At 66.6% G+C, this 15,592-nt stretch overlaps 1 protein-coding gene across 5 annotated transcripts; it reads left to right on the top strand.

Moving 5' to 3' along the window:
* Nucleotides 1-1,522: 1,522 nt before the first annotated feature.
* CABLES2 (Cdk5 and Abl enzyme substrate 2) lies at nt 1,523-15,527 on the top strand. 5 transcript variants are annotated; one of them, XM_082746389.1, is made up of 10 exons: nt 1,523-2,069; nt 9,278-9,349; nt 9,423-9,515; nt 10,164-10,241; nt 10,666-10,774; nt 11,282-11,447; nt 11,799-11,902; nt 12,279-12,385; nt 13,101-13,305; nt 13,441-15,527. In XM_082746389.1, exons 1-10 carry the CDS (start codon nt 1,573-1,575, stop codon nt 13,579-13,581), a joined length of 1,572 nt encoding a protein of 523 aa, XP_082602515.1. In that variant the 5' UTR covers nt 1,523-1,572; the 3' UTR covers nt 13,582-15,527. The 5 variants fall into 5 exon arrangements, with proteins under 5 accessions (XP_082602515.1, XP_082602516.1, XP_082602518.1 ...); XM_082746390.1 differs by lacking the exon at nt 1,523-2,069 and having other exon boundaries at nt 10,589-10,774; XM_082746392.1 differs by lacking the exon at nt 1,523-2,069 and having other exon boundaries at nt 9,423-9,647.
* The last annotated feature ends 65 nt before the right edge of the window (nt 15,528-15,592 follow it).

Genomic DNA, 15,592 nt, shown 5'->3' with positions numbered 1-15,592 from the left:
TCAGGGGCAGGGGCGCCACCTCGGGCAGGGGCACCAGCTCAGCCGGGGGACTCCCCCCGAGGGACCTTCAGAGCGCAGTCTTCCTGCCCATGAGCCCCTGGAGGCTCCTGATCAAGCCCCACTTTCTACCTGATGGAAAACCCGGCCACGCTCCCAGGCGCGGGAGAGGCTTTGAAGAGCCATCCCAGAGGGCAGAGGGCAGAGGGCAGAGGGCAGGCTGGACACGGGGTGGCGAGTGAAGATGAGGAGAAGGGGCCGCGGCCACTGGGAGAGGGGTATGGGGTCCAGAGGGCAGCGGCCATGCAGTGGCCTCCCCTGGGACAGGAAGTGCTGTCTCATGGCGCTGGCCCCGCCGGCCCCACGTCCTCTGCAGGGCACAGAGCCCGCGCGGGGCGAGGGCGTGTACCGAGGGCGGCGCCCCAAGCCTTCTCCCGGCCGCGGGGGCGAACCCGCCGGCAAGTGCCCATATCCGCGGCCTGCGGGTGCCCCTCGCGCAGCCAGGAGCCGGGGACCCAGGCCGGACGGGGCGCAGGAGTGGTCTGGAGGCGGCGGCAGGACCCCGTCCCGCGAAGACGCCGGCCGCTCTGGGCGCGCAGAGCTCGCAGCCCAGCCGGAGCCGGAGCCGGCGGCTCTGAAGTCGGGGCACGGGGCACCGGGACGCCCGCGAGGCGGAGGCTCGCCCCGCCGAGGCCAGTGCGCTCCCTGCCCGCGCGGACGGCCCCGCACCGCCCCGCACCTGCCCTCCCTGCCCGCGCGGACGGCCCCGCACGGCCCCGCACCTGCCCTCCCTGCCCGCGCGGACGGCCCCACACGGCCCCGCACCTGCCCTCCCTGCCCGCGCGGACGGCCCCACACGGCCCCGCACCTGCCCTCCCTGCCCGCGCGGACGGCCCCACACGGCCCCGCACCTGCCCTCCCTGCCCGCGCGGACGGCCCCACACGGCCCCGCACGGCCCCCGCCTGCCTGCGAGTCCCGAGGCCCCAGGCGCCTTCTCCCGCCGACCCTCGGGGTCTCCAGTCCCTGAGGGAAGCGCCGGCCCCGCCCGCCTTCCCAGGGAGCCTTAGGGGCTCCTCGAGGGGACGGTCCTTGGCAACCCGAACGCCGCCGCCCCCGGCGGGCTTCAGCCCCGCGCACCGGCCGCCAGCACCGACCCGCACCCCACAGGAGACGTGCCCGGAGCCCAGAGATTCGGGCTCCACGGAGGCCGACCATGAACGCCACAGCCCCGCAAGGACAGCGGGGCGCCGGCGACCCTGTAACCGCCGCCCCCGAGGCGGGGATTCGAACCCGGGCCGGCGCCGCCGCCGGGCGGACAGCCGGGCCCCGCGGGGCTTCTCCCCCTCCCTCCCGCGCCGCGCTCCCTCTCCCTCCGGCCGCGGCCGCACCGCCTCTAGGACCCAGGGGAGCCGCCCGGGGACTCCAGGCCCGCCCCCGGAACCGCGAGGACCAATGGGTAGGCGCGACAGCAAGATATTTGCATGTGGACGCGCCTCAGCCAATGGGCGGCCAGCGCGGGCGCGTGCGCGCGGGTGGGGCGGCGGCGGCGGGCGGCCGGCGGGCTCAGTCGGACGATGGCCGCGGCCGCGGCGGGTGGAGCTCCGGCCCCAACCCCGGGCCAGGCCCCCGGCCCCGGCGCCGGCCCCGCCAGGGCCCCGCCGCCCGCCGGCCCCGGCCCCGCCGCCAGGGCCCCGCCACAGGCGCTCCGGAGGCGCGGGGACTCGCGGCGCCGCCAGGCCGCTCTCTTCTTCCTCAACAACATCTCCCTGGACGGCCGCCCCCCGAGCCTGGGCCCGGGCGGGGAGAAGCCCCCGCCGCCGCCCGCCGAAGCCCGCGAGCCGCCCGCGCCGCCGCCGCCGCCGCCGCCGGGGCCCGAGCCCCCCGCCCGCGGGGCCCCGCCGCCGCCCCCGCCGCCGCCGCCGCCGCCCGCGCCCCCCGCCGGCCTGCCCGGGCTGCCGGGTCCCGCGGGCAGGGCGTCGGCGCCCCAGGGCCTGCTCAGCCCGGCGCCCGGCCCCGCGCCCGCCAGCCTGGGCCTCGGCCTGGGACTCGGGCTGGACGGGCAACGCCAGAGGTGAGTGGGACCCCGCGCCGGATCCGCTCAGGGCTGGGGTGACCTGACAGCCGGGACACAGGGTCGGGGTGACCTCGGGGGCCCCGGTCCAGGGGACAGCGGCGAAATGGTCCAGGGCCCCATCTGCATAGGACCTGGGGACCAGGGTCACCTGGGGCCCTGGGAGCCCATGACAGAGGGTCACGCATGACTTGGGGATCAGAAGGGGACCCTGCTCCCCTGGGAGCCCCAGACACAGGGTTGGGGTATCCTGGGCCTCGCCAGCACGAGAAAGAGTTTTGCCTGGGTCCCACAGGCAAAATCCCACAGATGTGGGGTCAGCAGCCCTCAGGCCCTCTCTATAGACACAGGGGTCATGGTTCCCTTAACCCTGTCAGCCTCCTTCAGTTTTCGGGTTCCCCCAGCCCTTGTCAGCCCCAGACACACAGCCCGGGCAGCTCTGGACACGCCCCTCCCAGTCCCCAGACTCAGGGACTCCCAAGCATCCCTTGTGTGTCTCCTTGCGAACGTTCTCCGAGCCGGACGAGCCTCCGGTCTTCCCTGCACTGTACCGTGTGGCCGTCTGTGCCGGCCCAACCTCTCAGCCTCCCAGCCTGCTGGTCCCTGGTGCACCCCGTGACCCCCATGCTGACTGCTGTCCTCCCCACCCATCCCCTCTGAGCTCAGTGCCCCTGGCCCTGTCCGTTCCCAGCTTGCACTTACTCTCCCTGCCCTGATTCCAGTTCTAGGAAGCCCTCAGCCCGCCCCAGAGCACCCACCCCTGAGCCCTGTCCCTCCAGGCTGCCTGTGCCCAGATGGCCCCTGGCTGCCAGACACCCCACTTTCTTCTCCCAGAGACCCTTCCTCAGCTGCCCGCAGAGCTCAGCGTTGGGCCTCCCGGCCCCCTCGGCACCTTCCTCTAGACGCTGGGGCTTTCCCCTCTCCTCCCACTGCCCACCTTCACCCTGGGGCTCAGGACTGGCCGCTGTCGCGGTCCTTCTGGAAGGGCAGTGCTTAGCCTTTGCAGAACAGAGCTGCCGGGCAGCCCCCGCGGGTGTGCTGGGAGGGGCTGAGCGCGGAGCCTCCGGCTGGCTGGCCCACATGGTCGGGCGACGCCTCGAGTCCCTAGGGTTCAGAGGCTGCTCTCCTCCCCTGGAGGTCGTCACGGCTGCCTCGAACCCCGGGCCCTCAGCGTGGAAGATGGCGGGGTGAGTCCAGACTGCAGGCTGGGCTGTCCCTTCTTGACCACACATTCTGAGTTCTCGCATGTGGCCCACGGGTCGGCGCGTCCCGCGGTCACCGTCGCACGGGGGGCAGAAGTTATCTCCAGCTCTGCGGGGAAGCCGCTGGCTTCTGGGCAGGCCGGGGGGCACCCGTGGACCCGACCCGTGCCACCAACAGGCCTGGCCCGGGCCGCAGAGATGGGTAGGGGCTAAGCGAAGCTAGATCATCCGGGCCCAAACACAGCAGCTCCGCAGCTCGCTCCTGCTGTCCCCGGGGCGGGGGGCTGCTTCTGCAGGAGGAGGCCAGTATTAAGAAAAACCTGTTTTACCGATGAAATCAGCCCATTTTAAAAACAGAGCCCCAAAGCCTCTTCCTCGAAGTTGTGGAGTCAGCCCGGAGGATGGTCCCCAGGTCCCACTGGGTCTCTGAGTCCCTCTGTGGTGTGACGAGTCAGGGGGCGTCAGAGGGAAGGGGTGTCCCCTGCTGCCGGGCCCGAGCTTGCTGAGAGCCGTTTGTGTCTGCTGCGGGCAGGCCGGCGCCAGGCCACCTCCACCTTGGGGGCGTGTGTGCATTCTGGGCAGAGTGCGCCTCGTTCTAGGCTCTCTGTTCTGCCAACAGGCAGCCCTGCTGCGGGCCAGACCCTCCAAACCAGGCCCCCGGCACCCTGCCCCTTGCAGCCACACTCTAGGGAGGAGCCTGAGGGGGGTGTGGGTGCTGGAGGCGGCGCCTGTGAGCAGGAACCCCGCCAGGCCGCAGGGGCTGCTGGTGCTCCGCCCCGCCCACACCTGGGAGCTTGGGAGGACGCTGGCGTGGGGTGGGGACATGGGGTGCATCGGGGTGCCCTTGGGTTGTCCTGCTGCACCCCCCATCCCTGTGTCCCTCCGCCCATAGCCCGAGCCCAGGCCGCGAGCCCCTCCGGCCGCTCCCGCCTTCCCGCCCTCTGGGGACGGACCTGCCTGTGCGGAACGTTCCTTCCCGGGTCCTGCCCACAGGGAGCCGTCGCAGAGTGCGTGAGGGCCGGTCAGCCAAGCCCGGAGGCTCCGAGCTGCCGGCTCAGCCCGAGCATCAGTGGTATTTCCGGAGCAGGGCCCGTGAGGGCTCCTCCTAAAGTCCGTGTCACGCGTGCAGTGGTCAGACCCGCTGTCATCCTAGGTCTACCCGTCAGGGGCTCTGTTGTGACCGTGGGCAGGAGTCTCAGTTTACTCCTCTGTGAAGCGCTTTTGCCTTCTGGACTACCTACCTGAGGGGCTGTGTGAGGTCCCGTGAGGTCAAGGGCCGGGCGAAGGGCGGCCTTGGCCAGGGCCGGGTGAGCAGACAGGCTGCCCGGTGAGTGCTCCCACTCAGGCCACACGGGGAAATTGTGTCACCCTCAGGGTTCAGCCCGGTGTGGCTTTTCCTGCCAAGCCAGTGAGCAAGTCACTGGTGTCCACACTTCCCTCCTAGAACCTCTGACACGGCGTTTACTTTCCTTTGACCCCGCGGTCACTTGAGGCGAGCAGATGGGCTTCTGGGCCCCTCCAGCTGGCAGAAACAGGTTTCCAGGCCCCAGCCGGCCCCGCCAGGCCCCACACCCTCCTCTCCTAGAAAGCCCCAGAGAGGCACAGCTGCTGAGCACAGCCCCGAGAGCTGGGCACCCTGGGCTGCGGCGGCGCTTCGCCTCGCCGTCCTGGGGGACGCAGGTCTGAGATGGGGACGGGGCAGGGCTGTGCTCCCTCTGGGAGCCCCCGGGAAGGAGGCTTCCGGCCTCCCCCAGCTCCGGGTGGCCACAGGTGTCCGTCCATTCTCCGCTCCGTCTTCCTGGTGCTTCTGTGAGTGTGTGTCCCAACCCGGCCTTTCCTCTCCTTGCACAGACCCCAGCCGTGGGGTCAGGGCCCACCCGACGGGCCCCCTCTTCATTGGGTCGCATCTGCAAAGACCCTGTCTCTAAACAGGGTCCTAGTCACAGATGTCGGGGTTCGGGACTTCAACAGAACTCACCGGGTAACCTGCTGACACCCGGGGGGGCACAGCTCAGCCCACTACAGCCCTCCTGAGTGTCCAGGGCACTGAGGACAAGGCAGGGGAGCCAGGGGCACTGCCAGGAGGCCAGGGACGTGGCTGCATCTGCTGGGAGCAGAGCGCCTCGCGACTCGAGGCTCCCACCGGAGCGACTCTGAGACGGGCCTGGGGTTGCGGCTGCCACGCTGGCCAGGAGCCACTTTGTGTTCCCGAAGCCGCCAAGCTCCTGTGCAAATTAAACCAAGCTGAGTGTCGCAGCTGGCAGTTCACTTACGACTCTGATTTGGGGTTCTTGCCGGAGGACAGCTGGAGATGGTTACCGAGGGCAGAGCACAGAGGCACATCGTCCTGTGGCAGCTCAGAGGCCTTGCTGAGACTTGGCCCCCAGAGGCCACAGCTCGGATCCCATCCCCGGGGCACTTCAGGCCTCTCCAAGTCAGCTAGAACGTGGAGTCTGTGCTTTTCTGGGCAGGGACTTGGCCAGGTGGAGTGCCCAGGACCACCACTCCCTGGACAAGTATGTACAAGGGTCTGTGAGGTCAGGTGCCGTGCTCACATAGGCACGGAGCAGGAAAGGGTCCCCAGTCGTGGGCACGGGGGTACTCTGCAGCCCACGCCAGCTGGTCTGACCCCTTCACTTGGCCCCTCACTCCGTCTGGTGGCTCTCAGCCCTCAAACAGACCTCTGGTGGGAGCCTTTCCTTGGCCAGGCACTCCTGCAGTGACAGAGGGCGTTAGATGATAGAAACTCTAGTGGTGATTTCGTGTTGGCAGGACCGTTTCACAGCTGGGGTTGGGGGGATGGCGGTTCTGAGAGCCGGCGGGAGAGTGAGCAGACCTGGGTCCGTGCAGCGGCCGCCTGTGCCCTCCCGACAGCCTCTCCCACGGACCCTTGGCCCCTTCTTCCCCAAAGAGTCCGATGCAGGCAGCCTCGGGCCAGTCGCCCACGAGTAGCCCCCGTCCCACAGACCCTGCCCTGACCGTGGCTCAGCAGAGAGGCTTGCTAGGCCAGGGAGACTTGTGTTGCCCAAACAGCCGGGGTCAGGGGAAGGGGCAGCGCAGGTGACAGAGAACCCAGGTTTTGTTCTTTGCAGCCTGTTCGTTAGCGGTGGTGGTTTTAGATGGGGTGTAAAATGCGTGTCCCTCTCTGGGGGCAGCTCGCGCCGTCCCCTAGAAGCTCTCTGCAGCCGGCCCCCACCCGGCGCACCGAGACGCCAGCTTCCGTCTGTGTCTAGGCACATGAGAGTGTGTCGTGCCGGCCTCCTGCTGACCACGCTGCTCACCTCCAGCGGGGACCTTCAGGTGGAGCTGCCGGCGTGTTCTGTCCCGCCTGCTGCCTGCACAGACACCTTCCTGGGGGGCAGGTTCCAGAGGCAGAGCAGGGCACCCTTGGCTGGAGCTCATCCGTGCTGGGACCCCGTGCAGAGCCATGGTGGTGTCACCTCGGGACTCACCGAGGGGCCGGACATTCCTCCAGAGGAACCACTGCCCGAGGTTGACTGCCCAGCAGTTTCTTTTGAAAGGGGCGCTGTCCCAGCGCGGCTGGGCTACTCCACGTTCTGGGAGGGGTAGGCCCCACCTGACCACCCAGGGCGGCCCCCAGACGGTCGTGCACGTCCACGACCAGGGCCCTGACTGCCAGCTCCCCAACCACCTTCACATTCTGGGAACCCTGCAGACCAGGTGCCACCCAACACACGGTCACCTCCACACCCAAGGAGCCTGGGATCCCTGGGAGCGTGCAGTGCAGGCTGCTTCTCTCCTGCCCACAGACGCTCCCCTTCCAGAATGTTCTGCAGCCAGGAGCTCATCACTCCACCCTCTGCTGGTGGGGACACACCCCACGCTGGGCCCCGCTCCCAGTACCTGCACGTCCACCTGATCATGAGAGCACAGTAGGCCTGCACGCCGGGGCCTCCCATGGCCTGTGTGCCCCTGCAGACCGCCTCCGCTCCGGGCACAGTGACGGGAACTCTTGCAAGCATTTCCTCGCAGCTCAGACAGCCCACCGGGAACGCAGGCCACGTTCAGCAGAGAAGCACCCAAGGACATGCCCGAGGGGTGGCCTCGATTCCAGCCAGCCCCGCGGGGGCCGCAGGGGGCAGAGGCCGTGCTCCTGCCGTTGGCAAACGCACGGGCCGCCTGCGGGTACGCGGGTCCTGGTACCACCTGAGCAGCTGTGACCTCGGGCAGTTCGCTTGCCCGCTTTGTGCCTCAGTTTCCCCACACGTCAACAGAGAGTAATAACACGCAGTCATCGTGAGGGCTTGCGACGGGGGAGAGGTACCTGCAAAAGGGGTGGGAACAGATTTTAAAGCCTGGTGAGCTGAGCTGCTGGCACCATCCCAGGATCTCCAGAGAGCAAGGCGGCAGAGGCCCCGTCGTGCCTGCCACTCCTCCGGGCAGCGGGCCAGCGACCGTGTGCCGCGCCGGGCCTCTGTGGAGGTCGCTGCCGGCTGGGCCCTGCAAACGAGGTCCCGGGTGTGCGGAAGCCGTTGGGACACCACCTGGGAAATGCTCTGAGGAAGGCGCAGGAGCTGCTCCACGGAGTCTCGGAGGCCGGCCCCGCAGGGCCGCACGCAGCCACCTCCGGGGACGCGTGGGCTGTCCCCAGGTCGGCAGCTTTCCTTGACACGGGGCCTGCCTTCCCACCTGCTCACCCCCACTTCCCCGCAGGCTTCTTAGGACGCTGGATGTCCGCCCGACGTGCCCCTCCCGCTGCCCATTCCCCACCCCACCCCCGCCTTGGCCGGTCCTCAGGCCATGGCCGCAGCCCGGGTCCCCTGCCTGACTGACCCAAGCACTCACGTCACCCCAAGCACTTGTCTGGTAGGCGGCTGCCCTCCCCCGATGCCAGCTGCGGAGGGAGGTCGCTGCCCCTCTTTGGAGACAGGGCCATGGGGGGAGACTTAGCATTTCACCAGAGCTTGTGCCATGTTCAATTTTGTTGCTTTTCAGTGAGATCGTGCTGCCACGGTCATTTTAAAGGCTTACGTGGAGCCTGGGCTGTAGCTTCGAGGTGACAGCCTTGGAGCCCCCAGGACTGCCCGGGTCGTGCGACCCGGGCCAGGTGCCCAGCTGCTCTGGGCTGCTGTAGGCTGTGGCTCCATGGCAGGAGGTGGGGCTGGGCCCCTAGCACATGATGGTGACTGCCTGTGCCCCTGGCTCCTTCCTCCCAGGACTCCAGGCTACCTCTGCCTGGTGAGGTGGCCTGACCACGCTGGGCCTCTTCCGTCAGCCAGGGTCCTGCGGGAGGACAGCACTGCTTCTGGGCAGGCTACAGCTCCCCGAAGTGGCTTCCTCGGCCACGTGTCCCTCCCCTGCTCCCCTCCACAGGAGCCTGGGCTCAGTTCACACTCTAGACATGCGGGGTGTCTGGCATATGCTGGCCCGTGTTGCTTAATTTCGGGGACCCCACAGCCGAGGTCTCTGGGATCCTCCCTCTCGTTGGGAACGTGTGTGGACTTGGGGCCCATCTGCATAGCTTTGTCACAAGAGGCCCTTGCTAGTGAGTTGTGCACGTCCATGTCACGAGGACGAGGAGGTCGACAGGTGACCACGGGGGTGGCCTGGGTGTCAGTAACCAGGGTCTGTGATCCTGACCCGAGAGCGCAGCCACATAGGGCTTCTGGGCTCTCAGCCTTGAGGAGCTGCCCTGACAATGGGGTGCGAGGCTGTGAGCACTCGGTGCAGTTCCTTCAGCCTGCTGTGGGTGAGCCTGGCCGGCCCTGCCAATCCTGGGCCAGAGAGGATGCCTGGAACGTGCTGGGTGAGCTCCAGGAGGCCACGGGCAGCAGACCAGGGTGCTGGTCCCCCTTGGATTCTTCTGGCAAACTCTTGGTCCTTGGGTGGCCCTACCCAAGGCTCAGACCTCACCCCAGACAGGCTCCTGACCCAGTCGGTGGCTAGGGCTGCCCTTCGGCGGGGAGACTCCTGAGAGCACATCTCTGGGCCTGAGAGCGGCCCCTTCCCAGGTGTGAGCTGAGGCCCTGCTCTGTCTTCTTACAGACGGCGAGTCGTCTCCCAGCGCTGTTCTCTCGAGTTCCTGGAAGACGCTGTGGGATGTGCCTCGGTTCAAAGGTAAGGGTGTCTGAGACCTGGGGCCGGAGGAGGTCTCGAAGGAGGAGAGAGTGATCTGGTTTTTACCTTGCAGAACCAAGCACATATCCGGATCCCCAAGACACAAAGGCTTGAAGAAGACCCACTTCATCAAGAATATGAGGCAGTATGACACCAGGAACAGCAGGTGCCGCGTGCCACGGCCAGGGCTGCCATCCAGTCCAGGGCCCCCGCCTGCAGCCCTGGAGCTGCCCACCGTGTCCCCCTCGCACCGATCAGGGGCTGGGGACCTGCCTTGTCCCCCTCTCTGGTAGCCCAGGTGAAGGGACACAGGACAGGCGTGATGATGCCATGTGGTTGAGAGAGGAGGCCTGGCTTTTATTTGGGAAACACAGTGGGTGGTTGAGCTACAAGCCAGCATGCCGCTGCCCCATACCGGGGGGTGGGCCTGGTGCGGTGGCCCTCAGGGCTCCTGTGTCTGTTGGCACTGCAGGGGGCCCCTAAGGCATTCCTGTCGCCTGCCCTGAGACATCTGAGCCCACTGCCCGTCCTGCTGGAGGCCATACTGCCAAGTGTCCACCCCGTGGCCCTGGTTGGGGAGCTCTGTATTCTCCTAGCATGGCCCAGACCACCCCCCCCCAAGCATGACCCCCAGGGTGACGGGCTTGTGCTGGTGACAAGGAGCAGGCCCAAGGCGGGTTTGTGTGCTGGGGGGCTTCAGCGGGCCCAGGTGTGCGATGGTCTCAGCCAGCAGCTCGTGTCACCCTAGTCTAGAGGAGAAGGTGTTTTCTCCCAGAAACGCCTCCCACCTGCTCTGACTAGCCCTTCCCCCCAGGATCGTGCTCATCTGTGCCAAGCGGTCCCTATGTGCGGCCTTCTCGGTCCTGCCCTACGGAGAAGGCCTGCGGCTCAGGTGAGTGGCCCAGGGCGGCATCGAGCTCGGCGTCAGCCCTGGTACAGCTCCCCAGGAACTCTGAAGGCCTTTGGGCCCTGGTTCCCTAGCAGGGGTGTGTCCGCACCGTTGGCTCTGTGTGAGCTGTTTACGGCAGACGCCGGGGACGCTGCTCGTGGGGCCGCTGCCCTGCGCCCTCATGCGCGCTTCAGGCCACTGTGTCCCGTGCATCGCTCGGGAGGAAGGAGATGGCCATCGGAGTGGGCATGGCCATGAGGAACCCTTTCCCCGGGACGGGCCTGGGCCAGCTGGCCAAGTGGGTGACCTCGGGCAGAGGTCAGTGCCTCTCCATTACTGCCGACCTCTAGAGTATTCGAACAGGAAGTGCATGGGCCTGGGAAGGGGCAGGGAGGGCGGCAGCCGTCTCCCGTCCTCTGCGCTGCAGTGACCTGAGGGTGGACAGCCAGAAGCAGAGGCACCCGTCGGGCGGCGTCTCCGTGTCTTCTGAGATGGTCTTTGAGTTGGAGGGCGTTGAGCTGGGAGCAGACGGGAAGGCAAGTGTGGCTGCGGTCCGTGGGCGGGGTAGGTGTTCGGGGGGCACGGAGCTTGCGCTCACCAAAGCAATAAACACATGGAGCTGTGTTTCCCCCTGAATCTTCTAAAATGCACGGTGTCAGTGGGAGAAAGCCCCACAGCCCGAAAACGGCCCCATAGCCTCGCTCAGCAGCCAGGTGAGGGTGTCCGCGTGCCGTCTCTGTGCTGGTGGTCAGAGGGAGGGAAGAGGCTCCTATGCTGCAGATCCCACACGGGGCGGCAAGGTGGCATTCGGGAATGTTCTTGTTATTGAGAATACTAACCCCGGGGGCGCAGCACCCAGCGCGGGGCTGCATGGGAGCACCCGCTCTCAGTAGGTCTTTCTTCACCCACGCAAGGGTGGCAGTTGTGCGGGGCCTTCCTGCGACAGGAAGGCGTAGGGGACATCTTGCTGAACCTCTGGTCTCAGGCCGGGGCCAGGGCCCGGGGGCGATAGGGACTGAGCCCTGACACCCTTGTCTCTCCAGGTGGTGTCTTATGCCAAGTTCTTGTACCCTACCAACGCCCTGGTCACACACAAGACGGACGGCCACGGCCTGCCGCCCCAGCCCCGGCCCAGCGTCCCCCGCGCTCTGCCAGGCTCAAGATACAAACCGGCCCCGGCCAAGTCAGCACCAGCTGGCACGGAACTAGGTAACCTCATGTGCCCTAACTGGGCTTACGGCAGGTGGCCACACCAGCTGGGCAAGGGAGAGCACACGGCCGACCAGGGTCCCAGTCCGGACAGGGCACCCCGCTCGGGAGCAGGGTCAGGAGAAGGGACTCCCGCTAGAGCAGACAGCCTGGGCTTCGTCCGACCGGGCACTGGAGAGATCCCGTGTCCAGCCATGGCAAGGGGGCTGGGGGCCGGGGGGCCCCTCCTTGTCAAGCGCTCCTTCCTTCCACCCAGCTCTCAGGGGCAGGGAAGCCTGGCCTGCAGCCTCTCCCAGGCCGCAGACCCCAGCTGGGGGCTCGTGGTGGGTCAGGGCTGCCCTCTGCCTGCAGGCGGCGACGCCGGGGACGTGCTGGAATACAATCCCAATCTGCTGGACGACCCGCAGTGGCCCTGCGGCAAGCACAAGAGGGTCCTCATCTTCGCCTCTTACATGGTACGGTGAGCGCCACCACGTGCCCACCCTGCACGGCCCCGGGTCGGGGGCCGGCCAACAGCAAGCTGCCAGGGTGGGACCGGATGCCCCCCCCCCCAGGACAGCAGCAGCACCTCAGGAAAGGAAGGAGTACACTGTAGGCCGGAGGGGTGCCCTGGGGTCACTGCTGCCTTCAGCACGCACGCTGGTGGCAGGAAGCTGCCCACTCTGTGTTCTCGGTCGTGAGGCGTGTCCTTGGCAGAGCTGGTGCCTGAAGCCACCGCGTGCTGGCATCGCAGACCCAGGCCGGCCTGAAGTCACCCCCCCCAGGGCCTCGGGCGGGTGGGCCCCTAGGCCTGCGCGGGGCGGGCTCCCCACCCTGCTGCCTCTTCTGCAGACCACGGTGATCGAGTACGTGAAGCCCTCTGACCTCAAGAAGGACATGAATGAGACCTTCCGAGAGAAGTTCCCGCATATCAAACTGACCCTGAGCAAGATCCGGAGGTGAGGGCGCTGAGGCGGGGTCTCCCGGCTCCTGCCCCCATTTCCGGCAGGTCCTGTGAGCTTGACAAAACCACGTGTGCCCACCCAGCTCCTCCCCGCTCCGCCGTCTGTCCAGGCCAATAGCAGCAGCTCCCCAGTCCTCCACTACCAGCTCCGCAGGCCGGGCTGCCTCGAGGCCTCTCCTACCCACACCTCCAAGCCCTCCTGCCGGGTGCCCGGGGCAGCGCGGGCGGCGGGCACTGAGCCCCTTGATGGGCAGGATCAAGGGCCGACGAGGCTGGCCCAAGACCTCACGGCAAGTAAGCGGCTCCGTGTCCTGCCCTGGGCCCCTCTGACCCCACTGCGTCCCACCGTCCCCTCCCCAGCAGCACCCATAAGGGCTTCACTGAGGTCTAGATGCTGCTTCAGCGTGTCTGCACCACAGGGCCTTTCTGTGGGTGGTTTTCTCCTGCCTCGTCCTCCCCGCTGCCACAGGACAGCAGGGACTGTGCCCTCTGTCCAGCGTCCCCCGGACACAGCGCGGGCCAGCCCATACAGCTGGGAGAACGGGCACCCGACATCAGCCGTCACCTGCCAAGCTGCAAGCCGAGTGCTGGGCCGCACTGCCCGCAGGAAAGAGAGAGGGCTTTCTCGCCGCCCAGAACGCCATCGAGGGGCCGGGAGAGGGTGGCTGCTTCCTCGGCCCCTGAGCACCGGGCATCCCTGTCACCCGCAGCTTGAAGCGCGAGATGCGGAACCTTTCTGAGGAGTGCAGCCTGGAGCCCGTGACCGTGTCCATGGCGTACGTGTACTTCGAGAAGCTGGTCTTGCAGGGCAAACTGAACAAGCAGAACCGCAAGCTGTGCGCCGGCGCGTGCGTGCTGCTCGCAGCCAAGATCAGCAGTGACCTGCGCAGGGGCGAGGTGAAGCAGCTCATCGATGTGAGTACGCCCCCCTCCCCCAGACCAGGCTGCCCACCGGGGACGCCGGGGACCGGGAGCCAGGCCCACACCCGCTGCCCTGGGCGGGAGCCAGAGCCGGGCCTCGCACATAACCACCTCGCTTTTTCAATGCAGAAGCTGGAAGAAAGGTTCCGATTCAACAGACGGGATCTGATTGGGTTCGAGTTCACGGTGCTGGTGGCCTTGGAACTCGCACTCTACCTTCCTGAGAGCCAGGTGTTACCTCATTACCGACGCCTCACGCAGCAGTTCTAGTCAAGGCCGGCCCCGCTGCCCACACAGCCCCGGTGCAGGCGCCCGCGTGGGCCCAGGAGGTGTTTGCAGGCAGCGCACGCCCACCAGGCCCCACTTCGGCACCCAGCTGGGGCACCCGCCTGGCGGGGACTCGCCTGCCCTCTGTGACTGATGCCACTGTCGCCACACCCTCGCAGCCTTGCAGGGGCACTATTTCTGTTCCAAAGCACACTGTGTCCGTGTATTCCTGAGAGCCTGTCAGTGTGTCTGCAGGAACAAGGTGGGAGGTTTTGTGTTCTTTGCCACGTGCCTGAGAGTGGGCTGCACGGGGACCCTGGCTTACCGAAGGGCCAGCCCAGCTCCGCGGCATCCTTGCGTCTTCCACGAACCACCAGTGAAGATCCGGGTTCCCACACCCTCCCCAACACACGGACGTTGCTGAAGTTAATGTAATGAAGCCTTGGGCTGGGCTGCGGGGGGGATGCACCCCCACAGCCCGTCGGCCTGGCACCCTCCCGCCCAGCAGCCCCTCTACGGATGCCCACCCGCCTCCCCCTGCATCCACAGGCGGAGCTCTGGCATTAGATTAAGCCAACCGGAGCAGACTCCGGTTTCTCTCATTTGCTACTCTTCTGAGCATCGTGTCACTGTGAAATCCTGGTGCCGAGTGTCATACAACCCAGAGGGCCTCGGCACAGACACTGGCCTGTCCCTGGGGACCCTCACCTCCCCGCCGGAAGCCCTGTTTGCCTACGACACTCTGGACCTTCAGGATGACTGGATTGCTTGCTCTTGGCTCTTGATCTTCCTAAGCAATATTGTGACGGAGAAAAAGCGTATTTATTGCTACTTGCGATTTGGTTCTGTGGGTCTTAAGGGAAGAAAAATTGGTTACACGAGATCTGTTGAAGTTGTGACTTGAAACCACACTTGGTCCTCAAGCGGGCAGGACATGGGCTCCCCCATGGCCTGCACCCCATGGCACCACCCCCCTAAGGGGGTTAGTGCTCACGGGGGTTCTTCCCAGGCAGGAGCTGTAGGCCCAGCTGTCATGAAGGGAGCCCACTGGGTAATGGCGGTCACCTGTGTGCAGCCTGTGCCCCTCACGCCCACCAGGGCCCGTGTTCTGCTTTCCCAGGTCTATGTCCTTCCTGCACACTCTGTGACCTGATTCTCCCGTGTGCTGCCCCACCAAACACTGAAGAACCAAGGAGTTTCCCTCCTCGGGTCAGCTGCTGTCAGCGATGACCACGTCGGCTGGGCTCTTGAGCTGCTCCCCTACTGCTGTCCTACGAACCGGTCACAGGGCCCAGGCTACAGCCCCACCCATCCTCCCGCAAACTGGTGCTTCTGCGAAAGGGAGACCCCCGTCCTCACCACAGCACTCGGGCACCCGCGTCCACCCACAGGCCAGCTGTTCCTTCCTCCTCTCCAGGCAGCACGAATGCTAAAGCCCAGTCCGCGTTCCAACCTCATTTATCGTGGAGCACCTCCCTGTCCTCAGCGCCGCCCCTTAGCCCCTACAAACCCAAGGGGAGGGTGCAGGTTCCCCTCTGGATAGCAACCTGCCCCGCCCCCTGTCTCAAGGATATTTCGGGTCACAAGTGCTGCAAGGAACCCACCCCAAGTGTACGTCTGAGGACATGTGTCCCGGGGAACTTCCAGGCAACCTTAGAGCCACAAAGACTTGACCCGTTGACATGTTCACGGACAACCAGGAACTTCTCCCTTGGCGTGTCCTTGTGTCCCCATGCGAAAAGCTGCTCTCCTGTGGGACTCCGCGGTCACCACAGCAAAGCCAGTATTGAAGCCCGCGGCAGGTTCAGGGCCGGACACTCTCCACGCTCGTAGGGGTTGTGGACTGAGCGTGCGCGCCGGGCTCCCCGACCTCATTGTGCCGTCATGTCACGAAGTGTGTGCAAATAGTAATGTGTTTGGTTCCAAGTAAAACGTGGTTTTGCAACGTCCTCCGTGGGCTGGTGGTCTCCTTTCCGCTGAGCGGCCCCTCCTCAAGCGCCACGGCCCCGACCCT

The sequence above is a fragment of the Mustela nivalis genome (genome assembly GCF_964662115.1).
Source record: "Mustela nivalis genome assembly, chromosome: 8".
Lineage (NCBI taxonomy): Eukaryota > Metazoa > Chordata > Mammalia > Carnivora > Mustelidae > Mustela > Mustela nivalis.
This window is presented reverse-complemented; position numbering and strand designations above follow the sequence as displayed.